General features: G+C 34.5%; 2 protein-coding genes across 5 annotated transcripts; one reads left to right on the top strand and one right to left on the bottom strand.

Annotated features, from left to right (window-relative positions):
• The first annotated feature begins 1,603 nt into the window (after positions 1-1,603).
• On the top strand, positions 1,604-9,723 carry LOC124824257 (uncharacterized). 4 transcript variants are annotated; one of them, XM_088102035.1, is made up of 4 exons: positions 1,607-1,864; positions 5,499-5,610; positions 8,036-8,188; positions 9,152-9,723. In XM_088102035.1, exons 3-4 carry the CDS (start codon positions 8,139-8,141, stop codon positions 9,384-9,386), a joined length of 285 nt encoding a protein of 94 aa, XP_087958161.1. In that variant the 5' UTR covers positions 1,607-1,864; positions 5,499-5,610; positions 8,036-8,138; the 3' UTR covers positions 9,387-9,723. The 4 variants fall into 4 exon arrangements, with proteins under 4 accessions (XP_087958165.1, XP_087958161.1, XP_047152734.1 ...); XM_047296778.2 differs by having other exon boundaries at positions 1,607-2,327; positions 5,508-5,610; XM_047296702.2 differs by having other exon boundaries at positions 1,607-2,327.
• Positions 9,724-20,785: 11,062 nt separating this feature from the next.
• On the bottom strand, positions 20,786-24,034 carry LOC124824519 (uncharacterized). The gene is made up of 7 exons (XM_047296983.2): positions 23,874-24,034; positions 23,655-23,790; positions 23,475-23,576; positions 22,361-22,485; positions 21,820-22,106; positions 21,657-21,741; positions 20,786-21,285 (listed from the first exon to the last, which is right to left on the bottom strand). The coding sequence occupies exons 1-7, from the start codon at positions 23,985-23,987 to the stop codon at positions 20,848-20,850; spliced, it is 1,287 nt and encodes a 428-aa protein (XP_047152939.2). The 5' UTR covers positions 23,988-24,034; the 3' UTR covers positions 20,786-20,847.
• Positions 24,035-24,065: the final 31 nt, after the last annotated feature.

Raw genomic sequence — 24,065 nt, 5'->3', positions numbered from 1 at the left:
GAGCGAGTTGGTCTAACAGTATACAAGGGGGAGCAGCCAGGCCGAGCGGTAGACGAGGGGGAGCGACCAGGACGAACTGTAGACGAGGGGGAGTGACCAGGTTGAACGGTGGAAGCAGCGAGGAAGCATCCTAACTGCCTTAGGATGGGCGAGAAATTAATTAGAGTAATAAGAGAGATATTCAGCAAAAGATAATTAGAGTAACAAAGCCATATCTTAGTATATTATTCAGTATAAGTTAAATATAGTAAATATGGCTAAATATATTAGTATCAGATAATTATAGTAAATAGGATTATTTTCTAATATTCAGTACTTTTTGGGGAGGGAATTAATTAGTATAAATAAAGGGGAAGACTAGGGTTAATGGTATGCTTTTGATTATTGAGTTTTGTAAAGGAGGTTATGCTCCGAATAGTTGATGGAGGTTATGCTCCCAATTATTAGAAATAATTGATGGTTATGCTCCCAATTATTGTTTACTTTTGTTTATTCAACTATTACCATTAATAAAAGAGGTTTAGTCATTCATCTTCTATTGTTCTTTGTCTGTGAGAGTGTGTGAGAGATTGTTCTAGTTACATTCCATACTTGGATACCTACAGTAACTGTACAACATAGTCTCCCTTAAAAACATTTAGTTGAACTTTTATTACAAAAAAACTGCACTAATCTTACTAAAACAAAGACCTATATGAAGTTAGGTCCATGATAGTGTAACTAGTCACTGATAATTATAGATAGCAGATCTTCATATACCTTAGATAGGTGCATTTGTTGCTATGTATCACTCTACCTCAACCTTATCCTTTTTTTTTCATGAGAAGAAGTACTGAGATGCCATTACTAATATATATCCAACCTGTACTGCCTTTAATGTTGTTCCTTTGTTGCAACAAAGGGGGGGGACCGATCAACTTTAAGATGATTTACCAATTGTTCTTCCTGCACCCACTGATCTAATATATATATTTTCTATACATTCCATTGAATTGTGCTACATTGCATTTCCATTCGCATTTCTGTTCTTGTGTAGCTCTCCTTATTCAACCCTGTGTTCATCAGTGGCTTGTTGTTTGTGATAGGTTCTTTTTTGCAGAGTTCCATGTAATCCTTATATTGCGCATTCTCTCAACCATTTTCCTTGTTAATGACTATACTATATAGATTTTTACCTGCAAGAAATATTTGTAAGTCTAAACAATAACAAATGTTAAATCACCTAACTCATCATGGACCACTTTATACAAACATCTAACCATTGTGGCCTAATAGTAGTGATGAACTAAGTGTAGTATTTAAGTCTCACGGGACTGAGAGTTGACCTGTTAGAGTTGTTTAATTCTATCATTCCTTGCAAGCGTTAATTGCTTCCCTAATGCTTGTACTAAAGCAAATGGTTACTGATGGAATCGTACTTAACGTAATTCTTCTTTCGTATTTTTACTTTTTATAATTTAACTCTTAAGGAGCATGGATTACAATAAATACCCAGCTCCTCTATTGTATTATTACTTTTGAGTTTAATGAGAATTCAATTTTTTGAAATCAGAAATTATTTTCTCTTGAAAGTCACGTGCTAGAGAGTCGAAAGACTCCCTCTAGCCACCTTAAAGACTCCCTCTAGCCACCTTCCTTGCACCCTGCCTTCATTCTCATTTTCCTTGATTTCCACGGTGCTCCACCTTATTTCTCTCACTTCCATAACGTTGTTTCCATACGGGTCAGCCATTAATTCACTGCCACATCTTCAGCGCTTCAACGACACCTCACTGCACCTTGCGCGTCTTCATTTTTTTGTTTTTCTTCTTTCACGAGAGCATTTCTCTCTCGAGTCCCTCGTCTCCAGCCATGGTTCTTCACGGTGAGTCTTCTATCCTTGCAGATTCACTTTGTCATTCTCGTTTCTCCCTCGTCACAGCCTCTTCCACCATTTTGTTCATATTTTGACCGTTTAAACACCTCTCTTCACATCGTTTTCCATTTTCCACCGATTGAACCCTCCTTTATTTCGATCTAATCCTTTTCCACCAATCAATCTTGTGTTTGAACCGATTAATCGGTTCATATTGAGTTTCCTCCCATTTCTAGGGATCCTTCTGACAGTTTAGGGTTTTTGGTTCGATTAGAGCTTGAGTTTAGTTTTTCCTTTGAGTCAGTCTTCGATCTCGTGTTCTCGTCATCATTTTCAACATTCCGCTGCGTATTACTCGTCGGAGGAAGTTTCGAGGAGGTCTGGTTCGTGCTCGCGCAACTTCAATCGGCCTCTCCTCGGGCGTTCGTCCATCAAGTGGTATTCAGAGCTCAGGTTCGAGCACGCTTCAGAGGTAAGTTGTCTCGCGTTCTCTGTTTTCCCGTTGTTTTCGCTTGAGTCCGAGTTGAGTTGTTTCGATTCGGTCTTGGCCGATTCATATTTTGTTCATTTGATTCGCTGTTTCATGTCATCGTCTGATAGTTTCATCTCTTTTTGATTTTTTGCGTTTTGTTTCGTTCAATTTCTGATTTGTTCATCATTTTCTATTACTGTCTTGTGATCTGGTTTGTGTCTTCATTGAATCAATTCCAGGTGTTTTCTGGTTTGATGTTGAACTCATTTTCTGATTTTGTGCTTGTCTGTGCCTTGAGTCAATGTTTTTTTTTATCATTTTATTCGGTGAATCCAATTTGTTTGAGTCTTTTAATTTGAAAATCACATTTCTGTCATGTTCTAGTCTTGTGCTTTGTTTTAATTGTCAATTTAATTCGAGTTTAACTAGCTGATGCTTGTGTTTTGTGATTCATTTGTGTTGCTTGCACTGAGTAAGTTCTGTTCACCTTAAATAAGCTATGATATTTGGATAAATGAGCTTGGTGACAGATTTCAGTGGTGGAGATAATGAATCTCATGTTCTTGAATCTGTTTAATGATAGCTTTGCTTGGTTTCTGCCTAATCAGTAACAAGTGCATACCAAGTGAGCAATGAAAGGCTCAGCCTAGCTCGGTTGCACATTGATTAATTAGCAGATTTGTTATTTGGCCAGCTACACCGAACTGGTTTTTCTTTGCAGAGTCTGTGAGTCATTCATACTTGGTTTTAAATTCTTTGCCAAGTTCTGATTCAAATTTTTCCAGTATTGTCTTTGTTTCGTTGGCATCTATTGTAGTAAATGAATCTGCAGAATTGCATTAAAACTGTTTACAACAGTGATTGAACTTAGTTTGATCTACTGAGTTTGTGATCCATAGTGTGCTTCACTGTTTTCACTTTGCTATCAATTCTGCAATTGAGAATACATTTTGGTCACTCAAGGAAGCCTAAACCAGTAGTATTTGAAACTATAATTGTGGTTGAGAGTGATTAGTCTCTTGTTTTCCTTTGGATATTTTCTTTGCGTTGAACCATGTTCATTTTCCTTTGACAAAAAAATCTGATTAAGTTGAAAACTGATTAAGTGATCTGTTGTGAACTGTGACTGAAAATAGCAAGTTCTAAAGTGTTATCCAACTCAGATTTGGCTATCAAATTGTGATAAAAAAAAAAAAAAAGCAAGGAGAACTGGTGCAATTCACAATATTGTTCACTGTTTCAGTAAACTATCTCTGCCAAAATCAGATATAACTTTCTTCAATTATAACTGGTTCAACTTAAGTCCTTTTTTTTTTATTGTTTTTAAAATCTGTTCTAGTTCTATTCCTTAGGTTCTATTTGTTGTGCTTACTTTGATCAAAAGCTTTGTTCTTGCTTGTCATTGTTGAATGTTCTGGTTTTGTCTCAATGCAAGTGTAAACTCTGATCTGCTGTTCATAATTGAGCTTTTGTTGCTTTCATAATCTGATCTAGAGTTGATCTTGAGTCAGTTCTCTGTTGTGCTGTTAGTTTCATTATCTGGTGCTTACATTGTTGGTGGCTGTCCTGTTTTGTCCATTACTTTGCCTTAGCATAGCCTTGTCTAAAATTAAGAAGTTTTTACACTTTGGTTTCTGGAGTTTGAAAGAGGTTTGTGTGCAAGGAAGGTGGCTAGAGGGAGTCTTTGGACTCTCTAGCATGTGACTTTCAAGAGAGAATAATTTCTGATTTCAGAAAATTGAATTCTCATTAAGCTCAAAAGTAACAATACAATAGAGGAGCTGGGTATTTATAGTAACCCATGCTCCTTGCAAGCGTTAATTGCTTCCCTAATGCTTGTACTAAAGCAAATGGTTACAGTCAAAGAGATTATGAAGCTCACCTCTACAACATCACCCTACCTATGGATTTGTCTCTGTTTTGTTTTCCCTTCTGTCCTCTGCCTCTTATTCATTAAACCTTATCGCATAGTCCTTTGCTAATCATTTCATTAATCTTAAGCATGTTATTGGACTAAGACACCAATTAGAGTAAGAAATCTTGTTTTTGGTAGTTTACTAGTTATCCACCCATGTTTTTAATTGAGCTAATGTGAACATCTTTATAGCATTGGTTGTCCCATTTCTAAAGCTGATATTTTTTCTATAATTCCAAATCATTCAAACTAGTGTCATCCACACAAATCTCCACACATTATTTTCTTTATTATTCAATTTCGTGAGATAAAAGTGTCAGAAGTTTTTCTTTCCAATACAATGTTCCAAATTGCATGTCTACCCATTTTGTAACCGATTCCATACAACACTTGCTATATTGCAATTGGAAAATAAGTGACTTACAAATTCATCTATTGTTTAACACATTGCACATAATTTATTACTTATCCCTATCCCTTTTAAAACATAAATTAAGATCAAAATATTCTATTTGATTCCAATAATGCAAATTCATTTGAAAATTAGGCTCTTTAAACATATATAAAAGCAATAAACAATATAAAGTAAAACGAAATTAGAAAAATTTCAACTTTTCTTTAGCAAAGTATAGTTATATATTTGTAAACGCAGTACGTAGTATGATTCTAAACAAGGTGAATATGAATAAGTCCTACACAAAGTTGGGCACTGCTAATTTTAGATTTTGGTATGATTTGATGATCAGAGATTCTTAAAACTTGGCTTACATCTTATTAGGTCAAGGCCTGCTGGAATTTATTACAATACTATATATATTACAGCTAAATGTGAATTTTGAACTGATTTGTTGATCAATTTCTTGCTATTGTGATAAGACCCTTAAGGTGTATGTTAGGAAGAAGGTTTAAAATCAGAGATTTCATGACAGTTAAGGGTGGTTGAGCAGTTTAGGGCAGTTTAGGGGTGGTTAGAGGTAGCTATTAAAGTTTAGTTAGGGTTATCTTTTAAGGAGGAAATGGTTCCTCTTGGTGGGTGGGTTGTATTTTTGATTTTGGAACAGGGCTTGTCCTGTGTAGAAGGGATTTACTTCCCTTGGAAGCTGTTGAATGTTTTCTGTCTTATGTTTTCTTTAATTAAAGTATTATCTTATGTTGTGCAGTAAGATTTGAGTGCTCATTTCTTTACTGAATCTGAAAATCTGGTTTCTTGTTCCCAAGAAACCTAACATATTGCTAATTTCTTTATCGATGGCTAGTCCCTCCAGGTGTGATACTGTATCCTTGCAAAAAAAACCTTTATTCCTCACACAAATAGCTAAAGTGGAACCGGAACGATTCAATAACTGCCATCTTTAGGTCTTGGCTCAGGTAAAAGAAGTGTATTCTTGCTCATTTATGATATTTCCTGGTTTACATAATATTTTCAATCTTTCTTCTCCCTAAAATTTGTAGTAGAAAAGTGTAATGATGCATAGTTATGAATTATGATTACTCTTAATAAAGATGTAAAATTGAAACAATAAATCAAAGTTCAATAGAAGTTGTTAGTTTTATGACAATAAAACATGTGACGCAATCAATCTGCTCTAATACTACTGCAAAAGTTTGCAGGTCATATTGATCTAGTTTTTGAAAATTCTATTTAGGAAGTAGGCCATGTTGGAATATCAAGTTTTGTCGAGATACATAGCTGTCCCAACCTATGGTTGATTAGCTTCATATCCTAAGTCCAGTACATGAACTGAAGTTTCAATTTTGATCAATTAATATAGGTCAGGTCTGGAGCATGTGAGTAGTAGTTAGTCCCACCATTAGAAAATACAGGTCAAGTCCGGAGCATGTCTAGATTTCCAGATTTTGCACTTAGGCAGTTAATTCTCGTTAGTTTTAGCAGCACCAGCTTTTGTTTGGTTTGAATAGTAAATTTTGATTTCTGATGCTTTGGTTACTGTGTCATGTTTGTTTCTACATTAGATTCATGCCTTTGAACTTAATTTCAGGTTTAGTTTGACAATTATTTTCTATATGAAGAGGATTTTATATGAACTGTTATAACAAATCTAGAGTTGAGAGTTCATTGAGAGAAACTTCATGTTGTAATCTTTATAATAGTGCATTTCTAGCTGTTGATGTACATTGAAATTAATTAACTCTTCAACTAAACCATGTGAAATTTTTGTGTTTTCTTTGTTACTCTTTCTTGTTTAACTGTCCAGTTTGTGAGTATTCCTTAACTCAAAATATAGAACATAGTTCAAATTCAATTTTCAAAGAACTAAAGGCCTTATTGGAAGAATATATAACTTCCAAACTTTACAAAGTCAAGGATTAAAATCAATTCTCAATATGTATGTATGCAATCGTTGGCAGCCTTTTGACTTAATATACCATAAGACATATCGGTCCAAACCACCTAATCCTGCAAATTACTAAAAGCATAATTCTCTAAAATATCTTACTAACTTGGAAATTTTTTAAGAACCTGATTAGGAATACAACTTCGATGACTGAGATTCTTAGTGTTATGCTTGCTATTGAGTTGACTGTGGTTAGAGCATGAAACTCTTTGTAGTTGGAAAATCATTTCATGTAAGTGGTTCTTTTTTTAAGAACCCTACTATTATTCTTTGGTTTAGTAGATGTAATTACTGCATGCTCACAAATAAGTATTTAAATTTTAAAGCTTTCCACATATTTAGATAATGAAATGAATGTTCGAATAGTTTAGCCAACTTGGAAGTGATATGAAGTAACATTTCTATTGGTTTCATAGTTAGCCTTGTACTACACAAGATTTTTTTAGGAATAGATTTGGATTACATAAACATAAATTTTTTTGATTGAGAACTTCGAATTGATCTCCCATTCTTTTCATTACAAAATTATTTTTCTTTTAATAAATATCTTTAGAAAGCATTAGATTATTGAGGTATGAGATACCAATCTAGTTGGAATGTGATATTATTTTTTAAAATTTTAAATGATAAATATTTTTCTAATAAATATGATCATTTAGGCAATCATACAAATAGTATTCATAAGCAAATAAAATATGTATATTATTTACTAGTTTTTATAAAATACATTTCATATCACTACTATGAAAAATAGGGGAAACATAAACATTTTTTTTATTATAATAAAATACTATGATATATAAATCAACAAGTAGATTAATCATCGTAACAATATAACCAATAAAACAAATGAAATAAAAATATTATTTTTATTAATTTTCTATCAATTTTAACATTTATTACATATTAAAACGGTTTGATTCAACATTAAATAATAAAATTTTAATTAAGCTGTAGGTATATTTGGGAATTGAGTTTGGCTTATTTTTATTATCTATTGAATACTAAAAAAACTATATTTTTTTAATAGATTATCTTTTGTTTAATTTTTCTTTAAGTGAGTAATATAGTTATTAAATAAGTGATGTGATTGTTATCTTATTTAGTATTGTCACATGTAATTTTATTATATCACTTGTAATTTTATTAGATGTTGTGACAACTAAATAAAACAATAGGATAAGATATATTCAATCATCTAACAAAAAAATTAAAGAGTAGAGATTTAATGTTAGAAAATGTAACTTTTCTGAATACTAGACCATAAAATTTTATAAAATTTCAATTAAAAGTTTTCAAATTTAATAAAAACTTAAAACTTAATTAAATTGACGATAGATATCTTTTGCGAAAAAAATAATGTAAATGTAATTTTGATATATTTGTGACTGCGTCTGCAAAACCGTATTTTTTTTCTAATTGGTCCTTCTTAACAGACACCTCTCTCTTTGGACACGACTAGCATTCAAAATCGAAGCAAAGTGAAAGGGCACAGTTTTTATTCCTTTTTGCCTTCTCCGCTTAAAGTTTCTGCCGAAAATGGGAAGCGAAGATAATGTGAAGCATCTTGAAGACTGCTCCGTTTCTAAGTCAGTGATCCTTTTTCTTTATCTCTGATTTTTGTGTGGCAGTTTTCTCCATTTAATGTTTACTTGAATTCATAACCCATCTCACCAATTTGACTGTTTATTAGAAATCTAGTATTGGTTAGATACTCGATACCATCTTTTTTAACACCGCATTAATAGGGAAATCAAATTTAATTTTAGAACTAGTTAGAAACTAGGAAAAGTAATGAACTTTCGGAATTAGGGATCCTAATTTGCAGTCACCTTTGTTATGGGACAACTTCGTTTCCACGAGTCACCATTTCAATCCTCCAAAATAAATTGTTCCAAATTATTCTGACAAAGTACAGAAAGTTCACCAAGTTCACCCATTTTGTTTCACCATTTTGGTCCTCTTGGGGACAAATTTGATGATGTTTTAAATCTTTGATATAACATTTGAAATAAAAAATCTCTGAAAAACTAACATGGTGATGACATGCTCAAGATGAAGTTGAAGACATATACTAAATTATTGTCCTGTATTGTCAATCAGATGGGGATTTTTGTGTCAGTAAATCTCTGTACGCATAAGTTGCTAGTCACTTGACAACAATTGTATCTTAGTTGATGAATTTAGTATTAGGTGAAATCATGATGTCCATGGTCATCATGGTTACTCCTCCAGTGTAAAATGGCATCTATCTACTCAAACCAAGGAGAAAATAATTTGGTTCCAATTTAAGCATTGCAGAAAAAGTTCTTAACACATTGCAATGATGCTTAGTCCCTCACTTCTTAACCCCTGCCCTCGTTTATAATTATTTGGTTTTCTTGTGACTTGTGAATTCGGGTAAGATTGATACCCTTTTAAATGATTTATATTTTGCTTGTGTGGAAATATTTGGTTTCTTTGATGTTTAAGTTTGTCTAGTGCACAATGCCATTTTACTATTTTCAAAGGTGAATTTTCTTAAACTCTTATTAAACATGGAAAGTTTGCAGTGCATTAGGCACTTGGGTGTTCTCAGTTGCAGGAGCATTGTTGGCTATTCCAGTTGGCATAAAGCGCAAATCTCTAGCACCCCTTGTATTTTTTGGCACCACAGGTACTATGTTGGATATTATTATGGGGATCACTGCTTGCGAAAGGGAACACGCAGAGCGCCAAATGAAGCTACTTGAAGCGCAAAATGCTGCTGCCGAAACTTCCTTGGGTGAAACAGAAATTGATTCATAAACCGCTATCTTGAAGTTGTCAGCATTGTCAAACTTGTTTGGGCATGATTGTAACAAACTAAATGCACTTTTCTGGTGGTCACTAGTCAAATATTCTTCTACTTGATGTTTTTTTTATATCCTTTTACGGTTTTTCCTCCAGCGGTGTTTAAAAAAGAAGGTGGATATGATGGATTTCTGTGTTAATTCATAAAGATTTCAGGAATGTTTGATCACAATGTGTTTCTTATATAATGGTAATTAAAAAACGCCATTATTAGATCCTTTTTGGGACTTTTGAGGGGCAAGTTGTACATCGAATAAATGGAGCAGTGAACTTCTTATTTTGTTTTATCTAATTCGATTTCTCCTTTCTCATGAGCTATTGTCACATATAAGATTTGCCAAACTAACATTTTTAGTTTTCCTTTGGGTACAAGTCTTGAAGGATGCGTATGGATAAGTTCTACCCGATTGCCTGTGCACTCGTGCATCTCATGCTTTTTTCTGTAAAATGCTTTCAAAGCATGTGTGAAGCTATATTCGATTATGCTTTCCATTTCTTTATTTCTCCAATTTAAAATTTTGTAAGACTCCACATAATTTAAACTCATGAAAATATGAAATTCTTTAGTTCTTATGAAAATGATTGATGACAACCCCTTTAGGGACTTTCCATCCAAAGACACATCAACTTAACACTAAGACTAAGAAAGGGAAGCATTAACTTAACACTAAGACTAAGAAAGGGAAGTTGAAAAGGACTTTTAAACAAAAGCATTTTTTTTTTTTAAGTCTTAGAATGTTCTCTTTACCTAAATACATTTACCTTGTTTTGTAGGTCACCAATAAAGGTGGGAAACCATGTCTATATACCTTGAAAGGCTAGCCAAGCAAAGGAGAACAAAGGAAGCAATGAAGAGTGCATCTGCTGCCAGCGCTCAGCACACCTGCGTTACCGCTCAGCGACAACGGATCAGCTTCTTCCCTTTGAGCAAGTTTTAAATGTGTTTTGCCTGAAACATGGGACCCAACCTATGTAGCTTCTTCTGCATACCTCTCTGGTAGCTTCATGCACGTTGTGAATGTATCAGTAGCTTGCTAGGCACACTTCTCTTACTCTATAAAAGAGAGGTTATCCTTCTTGTAAATTGAACTGAATTGATATAGTGAAATGCTGCTGAATTGAATCCAACCACTACTTCTTCGAGTTCAACCTTTATGTTGCTTTAGCATGTCTCCCTCTAGCTCCCTTCCCCGCTGGAAGGTTATCTGAGCTTGCAATTCCCACACACACATTCAAACACTGTGAAACATTACCACAAACACCTTGCATGCGCCTTCGTCATTCAACCATCTCTTCATTCCGCTGCCACTTCTGGATCAAGGAGCCACTCAATTTTTGAAGATTAGAGCCGCTTCAATGATATTTGGTTTTTATCCTTAAAATTACAAAAGATTTAATCAGTTTGGTATAGATAAGTGATATTACTTATGCTCTTTGTAAATATGGTACTCTAATTTGTCAAGTCTTCTCGTCCTAATCTTTGGGTTCTTAAACAAGTATGGATAAAATGCATGCAAAAACTGTAGAGCTTTTTACTGTGAGATATCTTAGATTTTTCATGAAGATAATCGTTGTACAAATAGTCTTACTTTTGGGATTCAGTGAGACAAATTATGTTACTTATGCTTAAGGTAAATATTCTACTCTTGACAAAGTCACACTTTATTGTCTCGATTTCTACATTGGGTTTTAGAAGATACTGAATAAAATACCTACAAAGTTGTAGAACTTTAGACTTTTTAATGTCTCAATTTTCATAAAGGTAATTATTGTATAAAAGTCTTGCTAATATTTGGATTAATAAGATTAGACTTTACTTGATTTAAAGTTCTTTCGTTTTTTATTAGTCCACACTTCTTTCATAATAGATTTCAATTTCTTGATTTTTGTACTATATAATAAAGGAGGAGTTTAGTTATATGTTTTTGAACACGAATTTGATTTGATCTTCCAAGTGTTTGTTTATTTTTTTCTCTTCTTTTATATATAGTGATTTTGTAGGGCCCCTCAAGTACCCACAACTCCAAAAGGACTTGGTTCCTTGCTTCTTTTTCTCGTGTTTGTCCAATATTGTCTTCAGTCCGTTTGGTATTATTTTCAATGCGCTCGTCTCATATCGTTCGGATGACAACTACATATGGTATCATTATGTTTAAGGAAGAAAGGGAATGAGAGATCATGTATTAAATGTAGCAATCAACGTTAACAATTATTTGATATAGACCTTCTATTTATACAAATTGTTGACCTAATTAATTTTTTAACAACCTCTTAATTTCAATTTTCACTTTGATTTGCACTAATCACTCCAGGTAAGTTTAATCATGCTAGCATCATACCTAATCAGTCATTCTACTTACTAGGAACCTTCATAAGGACCTGGTTGGGTATGTTTGCTATATAAAAATTGGATCTGACCCAACTGGTTTGTGTTATCCTTGTTGGGTATCTACTACACACAAGTCCCTCAAGCCCAAGCAGTAGGGTGGTCTCTACGATGGAGTTAATGGTGCTCATAAGTGATTTCTCCGTACTGTTAGGTGTTAATGTCTGACTGGGTGCACTTGAAAAAAGTACAATTAGAGCTTAAAGAGTTGTATTGCCTCATATCGCTTGTTGTCAATTCGGACATCAGATGTGAAACATTAGCTCTCCTCAACCATTGGATGAACCTCGTTCACACGACTATTGCCTTTATATGCTAATAAATAAGCTTGCCAATGACTTCTATTTTAAGGTAATAATGTTTACAGTTGATGTTTCTAGTTCAAATTCCTATGGTTGAAAAGGACAAGGTTATGTTGATGAGACATCGTCTTCGTCACTACTCGGGTTGTCTTCAGGGAGTCAAGGGTCAACTGAAAGATTGTGCCATCAGTTAACACCATTACTACAAATGTGAATAATATTGAAAATAAGGAACAAACGCCAAAGGGGTCTGCCTAGAGTGTGTCTGGTGGGATTGAAATTGATGTGATGGTGGAAGGGGATGAGTTGAACCTATCAGAGATTCCGGGTTACGACTAGGTGTCCCATGATATTCGCAAACATAACTCTCATAGGGAAACAAGTTGGTGGATCTAGCCAAGCGGGTGTACATTCTCGGGGATAACATTGATGATGTTGTAAACTTTTAGGTGTGCAAAGGGAACAAGTGGGTATGTCACGAGGTTGTACATTCTTGGGGATAACATTGATGCATGTTTCCTCTTCGACTTGTGCAAGTGGATCTTGTTCGACGACTTCTAGATGAGAGTATTACAGGCCTTGAGCATTGCTCCTACCCAACTCCACCCAAGTGCATGGGTGATCATTCAGGCATTCAGAATAGTATGTAGGGCATTTGGTTTAACCTCTACTCTTACCTTATTTCTTCATTATTTTTGCACCTGGTCAAGTGGCTTTTCCAACTATTCGTTGCTTCGTAATAGAACTTTAAGGATGAGTATTTCAAGGTGACCATTAAGACAAAAGGTCATAAGTATTTCTTCGACAAGAACGATCAACCCTAGTTTCCTCTTTACTAGACTAGGAATCCCGAGTAGGTGACCTTTTGGTGTGATACCCTGATGACACCCATGGAGCAATCAACACTTAAAGTGTTGGATGAGGTTGTTAAGATAAGATCATCTATAAGACTGAACTGTCTAAACATCCTCATATGTTTTGAAATTTAACAAATAGCAATAAAGGAAATGAGCATATGACAGAGTGTCCTCTTTGAAAAAGTAATATATCTAAAAGATAAGCAGTTTATGCAAATACTTTGTGAAATCTAAATACCTTGAAAAAAGTTTTAGTAAGCATGCCAATACATGAACAGACGCACTGCTAAACGGTTTTCTTATTAACTGCATCAATGAGAGTCTTGCTAAAATGCACTCGTGTTATACTTTGCTAAACAAAGCTAGATGAGCTCTTACTATGATTTATAAAATGATGGTTTTGGTAAATGTGCTAAAAGGTACAAACATTATCCAAAAACACATGTTGAAAGATATCTCACTAAATGTGCTCTTGAATCAAACAAATACTTGCTAAACAAGGTGTTGTTAGGAAAATCCTTTTATAGGCTAAACGATACCATGTGTTAAACGAATCTTTAATCCAACATGAAACTCTCATGAACTGCTAGGTATCTTCTGTAGAATGCTTAAACGATCAAATGTTGATTGAGCAATACAAAATTGAAATGCTTATAGTTATTCTAAACGCGCATTAAATGTCATTAAATGCACAACGTCTCAAAACAACGAAAGTGATAAGAAATATAACATATCTGCCTACATGCATATCTACTATACTCTATGTAGATTACCTATGTCAAGTATCCACCTGCTCTATCAAATACAAGTCAGAAATGGACGTTTGAGACAAAGAAGACATTAATGGAATGTTCTCTTTACCAAAAGTTGTGCCAAAAAGTTTGTACAACCTACTTTTGATAAAGAACTGAAAAAACATGTCTGCTCTAACAAGTTGACTTTAACCAACGAGTACTACCTACGACAAGGCTAAAAAGATCTGAAGATCAAAGAAAAATACTATCTAACAGACATTTTTTTGAAGCCTATATATTGAAGAATGTCAAAGAAAATAGCAAGAAAATAAGCACACGAAAACAAAAGAAAATATTTGTGAGGAAAAACAAAGCTCAAAAGAAAAAGAAAGCACTTTCAAGTTCAACAGAATCATAAGCTTACTATTGTAAGAAGAAAGAAAACTCTGAGAATCTGTTAGATTGAATTGTATTGTATGCACATCCTCTTTGTGAGAGTAATTGTCTAACGACTTGTAAGCGATCTGTTTAATTGCAAATTCTTAAGAGAATTAAAACACTTAACGCTTTACTCGTGAAGTGAGTCAAACTCAACTAGACAATATATCGGAAAGATACCAGGAGTGTCTAGGGATACCAAGAGTGGTGAAGAATACTTCACAACCAAGAGTGGGTGAAACTCGATTATAGTAAGAGTAACGAGGGGTTACTTGGATTGACTATGTGGTACTAGGAGTTGTGAAAATACTCAGTTGTAATCTTGTTGAAGATTATAGTGGAATCCTCTAAGAGGTCTTAGAGGAGAATTGGACATAGCTCGGTGGAGTGAACCAATATAAAATCACTTGTGTGTTTATATTACTTCAATTCTACTAAACGCTTTTATCTCAATTCCTACAGTTGCGTATTATCTTAACGTTATAAAAGCTTTTGTCACCAAACGCTATTTTTATTAAGGGCTAGTTTCATCAAAACGCTACAACAAATTTGATTAAACGTTTGAAAAAAATTTGTTTGAGAACTTATAGTTTGACCAAAACTTTCAAGTCAAGCATTTAACAACTTATATCGCTCTTGTCTTGAACATTCATTTGCTATCCACGATTTTTGTCGCCCTTACTGATATAGAAGATGGTGAGCAAAAAGAAAAACGATAAGGGGAGGCATGTGTAATGCCTCAAAATTTAAGGTGTCTCGAGTAATTACAAAAACTGAACATTTCAACTTTCTCATAGCACGGAAACATATTTTTTCATAAACCTCAATAATCAAACGTGCAAAAATAAATTAAATCATATTAGTTCGAAAAGCAATATCCAATTACATCGTTCAAAAGAAATTAAAATGACGAAGGAAATAATAAAAACTCCACATTACATTGTATCAAACGTCCAATTAAAAAGAACTTTAAAGAAAACCCCAAATCTTTTCTATCATCTCACGACCTTATCATGCTTTTGGAACATTTGCAACATGATCTGCTCATGTTATATGATCATCGTCGATAATATCAATCAAAAACATAAACACAAACAAGTATGTGGTAAGCTATATATAAAACAAACCATAACAATTCAAGATATGATTAACAAATAACTATACATAACATCAAGAAGCAACCTCATCTTAACCACTAATAACACAATGAATCAGTAATTCCATTGTCAATGTAAATCACCAACAATCCCTCAATCCTTGATTCCATCACGAACATTACATCACACACGGTCTATCCATTTATCAGCACCAATGCTAACTACATCACTAGTGTAAACATCACTATATACCTATACCACTATCAACATAGCATACTCAAGAGCATCTTCAACACCATGATCATCATCATAAATATACCACCATCATGAATATCCCCATCATGAACACATCATCATGAATATCCCCATCATGAACATCACCATGAGCATCAACAACCTCATGAACTCCATCATGAAAAGACTTAGTCACACTTTTGCACTCTACCTCACACACCTATAAATTTCCCATACAAATTCATTTGAGTCGTACCGTCTTTGCGGTTAAAGGACCTATTTCCCTATCACATAAGGACTAGGCAAAACATCATTCCCCCCATACAAAGAAGGTTCGACATTTCAACACCACTCCCTTTTCGTACACAAGACCAAAGAGAGTCATTATCCCATATTGCATAGTAGATAGTCTCAAAATTTACTAGGTACAACAAGAATTTAATGAGAAATGATGTTTCAGAAACCCCACCGTTTGTGCTTTCCAATAAATTTTTTCTTACAAATAGTTTTCATCCCTCTATGTAACCTTCACTTGAAACTTATAACTTCTCTAGCACGAAACTTAACCCTCAAGCTTCTCTCAAAAACTCATTATATTCCAAACCTTTCCCTACCAAAAATCGTAACCTCTACAACTATGGCTTTTGATGAACAAGTTGTTGGCTCTCTTAAAGAGGTATATTCATTTTCCAAGAGAGTTAATGTGATCAACTCGGCTCTAGACAAACCCATCAAATTGTTCTTGGAGCACTAGGTGGATTTGTAAGAACTATGCTCTTACGACTTCGATGTTCTCACTGATATTCATCATTGTGGTATGCTAAAATACTTTGAGTGGGATACATCTTCTCTCCCAGAGCTTGTAAGGTATTTCTAGACCAATGTTGAACTATATAAAGAAGGTTTAACCTCCAAAGTGATTAGCAAGGAGGTGAAAGTGAATATAGCAAGCATTACAGCAGCCATTGGTTGTGAAAGATACAACAATTGCTTTTACAAAGGGTTGGACAATCTATATGCCTACAAAAGAATTGTAGAACGAGATGTACGACACCAACTTCTCTAGAGATCTCCTGGGAAGGAGGTCGTCTATCAACACATGACGCCCTACGCAAAGGTGTTTCAACATGTGTGCTCGAAGATCTTCTTGCATAAGAATAGCTCAAGGGACCACATCACTAAGCTTGGTAGATATGCCATCTACCACTTGATGACTAGTGTACCTTTCAACCTTCCATACGTCATCTACATCAACTTGATAAGGTCTATCAAGAACCTCCACAAGAACGTCTACTAGGGATACTACGCATATTTATTCCAAAGGGTGATTTGATATCAAGGGATCATTAAGCACATGCTATCTATTGATGTTCCTCGACAAGTAAGGAACAATATTGTGTTGTGCGAAGCATACAAAGGTCAACATGGTGTCAACAACCTCAAGCAGATGCACCTTAATGTTGATTTGAAGAGGTTGTCAACCATTCCTCTGCTAGACACTAAGAAGATATCGAGGGAAAGAAGGGAAAGACTTGTCCCTCTTCATATGAACGAAAAGATGAAGGAAACGCTGAGCTTGAAGAACTTTAGTTCAACGCTGAAGGCCATCAACATGGAAATCCTCACGCGTCAATGCATGAAAGATCATGAAGGGAAGATGCTCGAAGAAAAGGTGGCAGCATTTGTAGCACAACCTTTTCCTTCAGCATTTATTGCTAATGTTGTTAAGCCTAAGCCCGATGTTGCAGCTAAACACTCACGTTGGTTGTTGGTGAAGGAGAAATACAAGAAGGACAAGGTGTCTTCTCTTGTACATTTTGAAGAGTCCCCAGACTTTGATTATGAACTCATTTTCAAGTGCCCTGAGTAGTCCATTGAATATGTTCTTGTTGCCCCACAAGCAAAGAAGTAGAAGATAATCATCAGCCGCTCTTCCAGGACAACGTCAAAGGTTGTTTCTTCTAGCATAATAATTTTACAAGTTGTTATTCATATTAGCTCTGACGACGACCTAGTGTTGCAAACTCAACCCTTTCTTTCACCCCTCACCAAACAGCTCCATCTAGACAACCTCCACCATTTCCACAACCCTCACCAACCAGAACACCTCCTTGTAAACCACACCACCTCGCTAAAACACTCATACTCAACCTTCACCTACCAAAATACCGTCCTTACATCACACAGCCAAACATCACCTACTAAAAAAAACCACCTCCAAACTCACTCTAGATATACACTCCTTCTGCTCCACACACCATAAACCAAAACCATTCAAACTATTTACCTATCCACCCAAACATTCCCTGTAATCCCACTTCTTACATTTCCCAGTCCAACAACACCTCATAACCTACACATACATCACCAATCATCACAAGACTACTTAAACCTTCCACCTAAAGTTATAGTAGCCTTACTTTCACCCACATGGACCACAAAAACGTACCATAACGTACCCAAGATGTCCAAATATCACCACCCGATGCTCCATGGTGGTTGTTCGACCCAACGACAAACATCCAATTGGGTTTATCACTGCCATGGAAGACAACTTCATGAGTGAACCCATCCCAACCTCCTCCTCACCCCTTCAAGTTTTTGGATATTGAAAAGCTCAATATTGCTCTTCAGCATTCGTTGGAAGACGCTTAAAGGATGCCTACCTTAGGCTGCTTCCAACCTGGACATATCACCTTATATCTCGCAATATCCAAAATGCTGCCAATTTATGTTGAACATCCAAACCTCTACATGCCTCTAGAGTTTTATAGAAACATGTCTTTGATGCTGCTTAATCAAAGTTGTTATGATTCGAAAAGGATATTGGATATCTTCGTTGTGCTTGACAAGTTTGCACTACATTTACCTCCTGTAGACTTGAGGCCATTAAAGAACCAGAAAGTTGAGATGATAAAAAGAACTCATCCTCCACCAAGTTCTAGCATCTTGAGCCATGTCCAACCTTTTACTTTGATGACTCTCATGTCACATTTGTCATGACCCCAACATTGTTGGTAGACGACTCTGACGCTTCTTGACAATGTTGCTTTTTAAACAAAGAAAATTCTTCCTAAGTCCTACTACCTCGAAGATCGATCTCCAAAAGTTGCCCATCTTTTGGTTCTTAGCTTTGTCATGAATACAATTGAAGAAGTAGTTCATCAATATAGTTGTGTTCATCCAATTACCCCTATTTGCATTAAAGATCTCTGAAGAAAGGAAATTATTATGTTAATGGTCGAGGCTACATTAGACAAACCTCCAACCCTCTCACCTCAACCCGATATCCCCTCACCTCAACCAGACATCTCCACAACAACCCCTCACCACCCAATAACAACAACTCACCATATTCCTCCCACATAACACCCTTACCCTCTCAAATGTCATTTTCAACTCTTTCATCCTAGATCAAGTATCATCAATCATTTCTAAGAACAATGAACGACAAGAAGAAAAGATTTTGACAATGATGCAAGAAAATGAGTAACACATTTATGCTATGGAACATCATTTGTTTGCATATGCTCCCAACATATGGAAAGTCATATATCATTCATACATACTCTTATTATCTATTCTATATATGCTTTGATACATTATATGCAACTTCTTATATTGATACATTATATGCAATTTCTATATATGTTCCTAATAATGATTTATGAGTTATGGGAAGTCATATATCATTCATACATACTTATATTATCTATTCTATATATGCTCTGATACACTATATGTAATTTCTATATATGCTCTAATACCTTATATGGCTTTGATGAAAATTTCATATATATATCATACACTTTATAATAAACTACTAGATAAATGCATTAGTATGAATAATTACTCTGAATATATAAAAGATAAAAGATAGTTAATCAACTAGCATGATAAACTTGTTTTATTCTCATATGTCTAATATATCAAACAATTACATAAACAACTAGTATGACAGTTATTTTTTTTGAAAATTTGTTCTGATCAATATTCCTATAGTTATTCTTATCAATTTTTATATGTTCATGCTCTAATATACTAGCTAAACAACTAGCATGATAGAATCATATAATGCTTTGATCAATATTTATCTTATTTCTCTGATATTCTCTAATACCTATTTTGTATTTTCATAAGTATTTGTTAAACATTAAAAAGAGAGATTATTAAAACAAAATAAACTAAAAACCTTATTTTGAAGTTTAATAATAATGCCTAACAAAATAGCATCTATTAAAAAGGAATCGTCTAAGATAACACACTAAATATTATACATGTGTAAACAAATCCTAAACACATATGTTACTCTAAACATACTTCGCATAAATGTTGTATAGTATATATATCAAGTAAACACTAATGAACGTCTAACATTTAAACAAATGTATGAATAATACTTTCTTATATGTTATGTTGTTTTCTCTTTATCTCAGCAGATCTACAAAGAATAAAACTTTATTCGAAAGTTTTGTGTTGATTCAGAAGTACATTGAGAAATAAAAAAAGTTTTGTATTGATTCAGAAGTACATTGAAAAATAAAAAGACATTATAAGAATATTTTTTCAATGTTTTTGTTTTATGTATCCGTATAAGCAGCACAATTGTCTCTAAAAAAAGCAACATCATACTAAAAAAACTACACACCTACGTAAAGAGTTGCATGAAAAGTAGAATATAAATATTACAAAAAGAAACATTATTACATACTATTATGCTATCAATTTTCTCTTACGCTTAGCATTGTCTAAGTTTTCTTTAGAAAGGAAATTTCTTGTGACAAATTTCTCATATATAATTTGTATTGCAAAAATATCTCTTTAAGAAAATCATTATCTATACATTTCATAAAAACATTTTGATGTTTTTGCAAAATAAAAAATGATTTAAAATACTTCTTTATTTAACTTAGGAAAGTTAAATGGTATACTCAATTAAACTATTTGATATTAAGAATAGTTATATTTGTTATAAACTAAAAGGAGTTAAACTAGTTAAGATTAGTGAAACTTTTTTAAAATATTTTTAAAAAAGAACTGAACATAATTCAAATTGAAGTAAACTACTATAAAACAAGTCTTCTTTCTTGTTATTTTAAAAACTTTCTAAAAATCCCTGCAGATCATCTAACCTTTAAAAATAACATCTAGCACTAAATTGCAAAAAGAATTTTAAAGTCTATTCAAACCCCCTTTTCAAGAGTTTGCTTATGATTTCAAAAATTAAATTGAAAAACTTTTCGTATAAAAAACACAACAAAATCACTTACTGCCTATAAGCTAATTTTGCAAAGAGGGTGTGGGAGTATTCAATAAAGTGCTGTTTGAGAGATGCGTAAGCAAATATGTAGAGTTCATGATGGTGAAATCATTTGGTTCCAAAACAAGGCATTTTTGCAGAAACCATTTCAAATTTTCCACTTTCGATATCTAAGCTGGGATCAACTTTAATCTCAAATTTCAGAGGGCTGTTCTTTCCTTGCTTCAGCAACATTTTCAGAAGAATTACCCACACACGGTAAAAGTTGAACTTATCAGGAAGATGCTTATCCTCCGATTGCAAGCCCTTGTCCACCTCTGACGTATTGGCACTCGGAAGTCCTTCACTAGAAGATCTTGGGTTAATAACAGTTCTTTCACGGGTATCTTTATCCTTGCATTCATTTCTTGGACCAAGATTTTGGCTATGCGTTTCTTCTTTATAAGCTGAGTATACTTTTCCAGCCTTTATGTTCCCAAACAAGATTTCTGCAATCCTGTTTTTAACGAGAACTGGCATGTAATCAGACTCGTCCCACAAGTATAGCTGCCAAAGATTTCATCAATAAGCAATGGTAAGCAAGTCTATGATTATAAGTTTACAAGAATAATCTAAAATGTCAAATTTCGTATGCATATAGTGGCACCAGACACGTTCAAGTATACTTTCAAATTTATACACTTGAAAGATGCCTCCCATTTCATTAATCTGGCTATGGATAGTTTTGTTTCAAAAATAAAGGATATATGGAATTGTGATTTGTTCTTTGACAAGACTTCTTTCTGCTTCAATATGAACTAAGATTATGAATTCATAATAAATACAGCACATAAATTAATCCTAAAACTCTAATTGGTGACTGGATAAGATCTAGGTGAGCAGAAACACATGTGGAAGATGTGTGAACATGTAACTACCATGAAGGGTCTATATATCCAGCATATTGAGTGAAGGCGGGTTGAACTTTTCCAACAGATAAGTGGAACAGCACTTTGCTCAAATCTGAAAGAAAGGTAGAATTATCACTCATCATAATGAAAGGCACAACACGAAGGATTAATTGATCATATAATTTAGTACTTTGAATCCAAGGGTGAACCGCAGAGCTGACAGCCAGTGCATATGAGATCATCGACCAAGTTACCATCCTTAGTTCTGTAAACTCTCCTACTAATGAAAATCTTCTCGTTCTTGGTATCACCAAGAGTCCTGGAGGAATGCAGTGGAACAATTTCACCAATAGATGCACAGACTACCGCCTTGCAGGATGTTGTTAGCTGAGAGACTTCTATGAGTGAAAAGCAGTCCCTAGGTCGTTCCTCTTCAAGCACAGTCCAGTTTCTTGCCAGATGCTCTATTTGCTGCGTCTATCACATTCAGAAGATTCATCAGTATATCTTAACGAATACCGTATCCATGAAGCGTATTAATTGTTTTTTCAAGTGAGCTCGTCAATGACAACCATTTTTGTAAAGGAAATTAAAATCTAAAATATGAAATCTACGTGATATAATACTAGGATATTGTGTGCTCATGATAATTTTATGGTTCCATGAGGTATTCTCACACCCTTGTAATAAATTATATAATAGGGGCTACAATTACAAGGCAAAGGGAATACTTGATTGGACTGCAACTTGATGTTGCAAATAGTGGAACGAGACTGTTGCACCCACTTTATGACCCTCCTAAGCTTATCCTTCGTTGTTGCGCCAACACGGCAACCCGTTACCAACTCTTCAACCGCTGCATAAAACCAAATTATAAAAATCAAAACTTTTAAAGCATAGAGTAACAAATTATATCTGCATTCAATAATTTTAGGTTTAATAGCCAATTTAGTCCCCACTTTGGTTGAAAAATCTCAATTTAGTCCCTCGTTATAAAAGTGTTTTACATTAGTCCTAACTTTTAAAATAGTGGGTCAGATTGGTCCCTTTCGTTAAATATAAGTTAACGAAATTAATGGATGATGATGTGACACAGCTTAAAGCTGATGTGTTAGATTGGTCCCTCGTTAGCTTTAAGTTGTGTCACGTCATCATCCATTAATTTTGTTAACTTATATTTAACAGAAAGGATCAATCTGACCCACTATTTTAAAAGTTAGGACTAATTCAAAACATTTTTATAACGAGGGACTAAATTGAGATTTTTCAACCAAAGTGAGGACTAAATTGGCTATTAAACCATAATTTTAATAGTATCTCACATTTACATGGGTGAGTAGAGAGTTCTAGCAGATTAGCTGCAACCGAATGGTAAAAACTGTGCATATGTGATGTAAGGTAACGTGGAATTTGCGGGCATCATTAATCCATTAGCACGAGAAAAGACTTAAATAAACCACAGAAGACTTAGGTTCGGTACAATCAAAATTAAACTTTCACTTCTGTAGCCCATGCCATGAAAGTTGACAGTAGAGTTACCATGATGAAACTCTAATATCAATTATGGAATAACGTTACAAACACTTAAAGCATATATATCACTTCTATTAGTACAACAAAGGTGGAGTTACCTGAATCACTTTTGACCAGCTCTACACCGTCACACAAGATTTAACATCAAGAATAGAAGGTGTATTTTGTTGAGTCATGTTCAGTTGCTTGGAATGTATAAAAATGAAAAAACAAAACAACAGACACAAATGTGCGAAGAATTATGAATAATGAAGATAATAACTTAACCAAACAGATAAAATAACAAAGAAAGAGCAGAAGTACAGAACAGACCCTTAGAGAGAAGAGAATGGTGAGGGTGGACCAAGGAAATCAGAGAGGACCACTGAACGGTTCTGGCCTCAACAGCGTCGCCATATTTCGCAATCTTGAAATCTGTAACGTGTGCAACCAGCGCTAGTTAACGCCGTCATCTCAACAGATACAATACAAGTTTGGAAGAAACGAATTTACTCTGTAACAAGACGACATCGCCGGCTGCTACCATGGAGGCCATGTTTTTCTGCCAAAGAGAAACTAGGAAATACGGCGTCGTATCGTCACCGACTTCAATGTCGGTTCGTGTTATATCTCGTTTGGAGGACTTGCACTGGTGATGAGAGAGAAAGGGACGGAATTAAGTTAACGGTAAAAGAAGGAGGGATTGAGTAGAGAGAGGACCGAGTATGAGACCTGAACGGGGAAGGAACGGTGAACGAAGACGAGAAGCTGAACGAAATCGCCGATGTGAGAAGAGGCTCTCGAGAGATCGATGAGAGGACCGAACCACCCAAATGCTGAAGCCATCTACTGCGGTTATTCTTCTCCCTCTCTTCTTTTGCCGCCAATAAACGGTTCATTTTTAGAGTAAATACAAAAAATAAA

The sequence above is a fragment of the Vigna umbellata genome, chromosome 1, assembly GCF_029865625.1.
Source record: "Vigna umbellata cultivar VRB3 chromosome 1, Vumbellata_1.0, whole genome shotgun sequence".
NCBI lineage: Eukaryota > Viridiplantae > Streptophyta > Magnoliopsida > Fabales > Fabaceae > Vigna > Vigna umbellata.
Note: the sequence above shows the minus strand (reverse complement) of the source record. Positions and strands in the feature narration are given on the sequence as shown.

Bases quoted from the DNA above. Each gene is read 5' to 3' on its own strand.
- LOC124824257 (XM_088102039.1), top strand. From the start codon at position 8,139: ATGGGAAGCGAAGATAATGTGAAGCATCTTGAAGACTGCTCCGTTTCT. The intron at 8,189-9,151 runs GTCAGTGATCCT...GAAAGTTTGCAG, and splicing joins GAAGACTGCTCCGTTTCTAA to TGCATTAGGCACTTGGGTGT.
- LOC124824519 (XM_047296983.2), bottom strand. From the start codon at position 23,987: ATGGCTTCAGCATTTGGGTGGTTCGGTCCTCTCATCGATCTCTCGAGA. The intron at 23,791-23,873 runs GTCTCATACTCG...TCTCATCACCAG, and splicing joins ACCGTTCCTTCCCCGTTCAG to TGCAAGTCCTCCAAACGAGA. The intron at 22,107-22,360 runs GTATTCCCTTTG...TGAATGTGATAG, and splicing joins TCAAGTTGCAGTCCAATCAA to ACGCAGCAAATAGAGCATCT.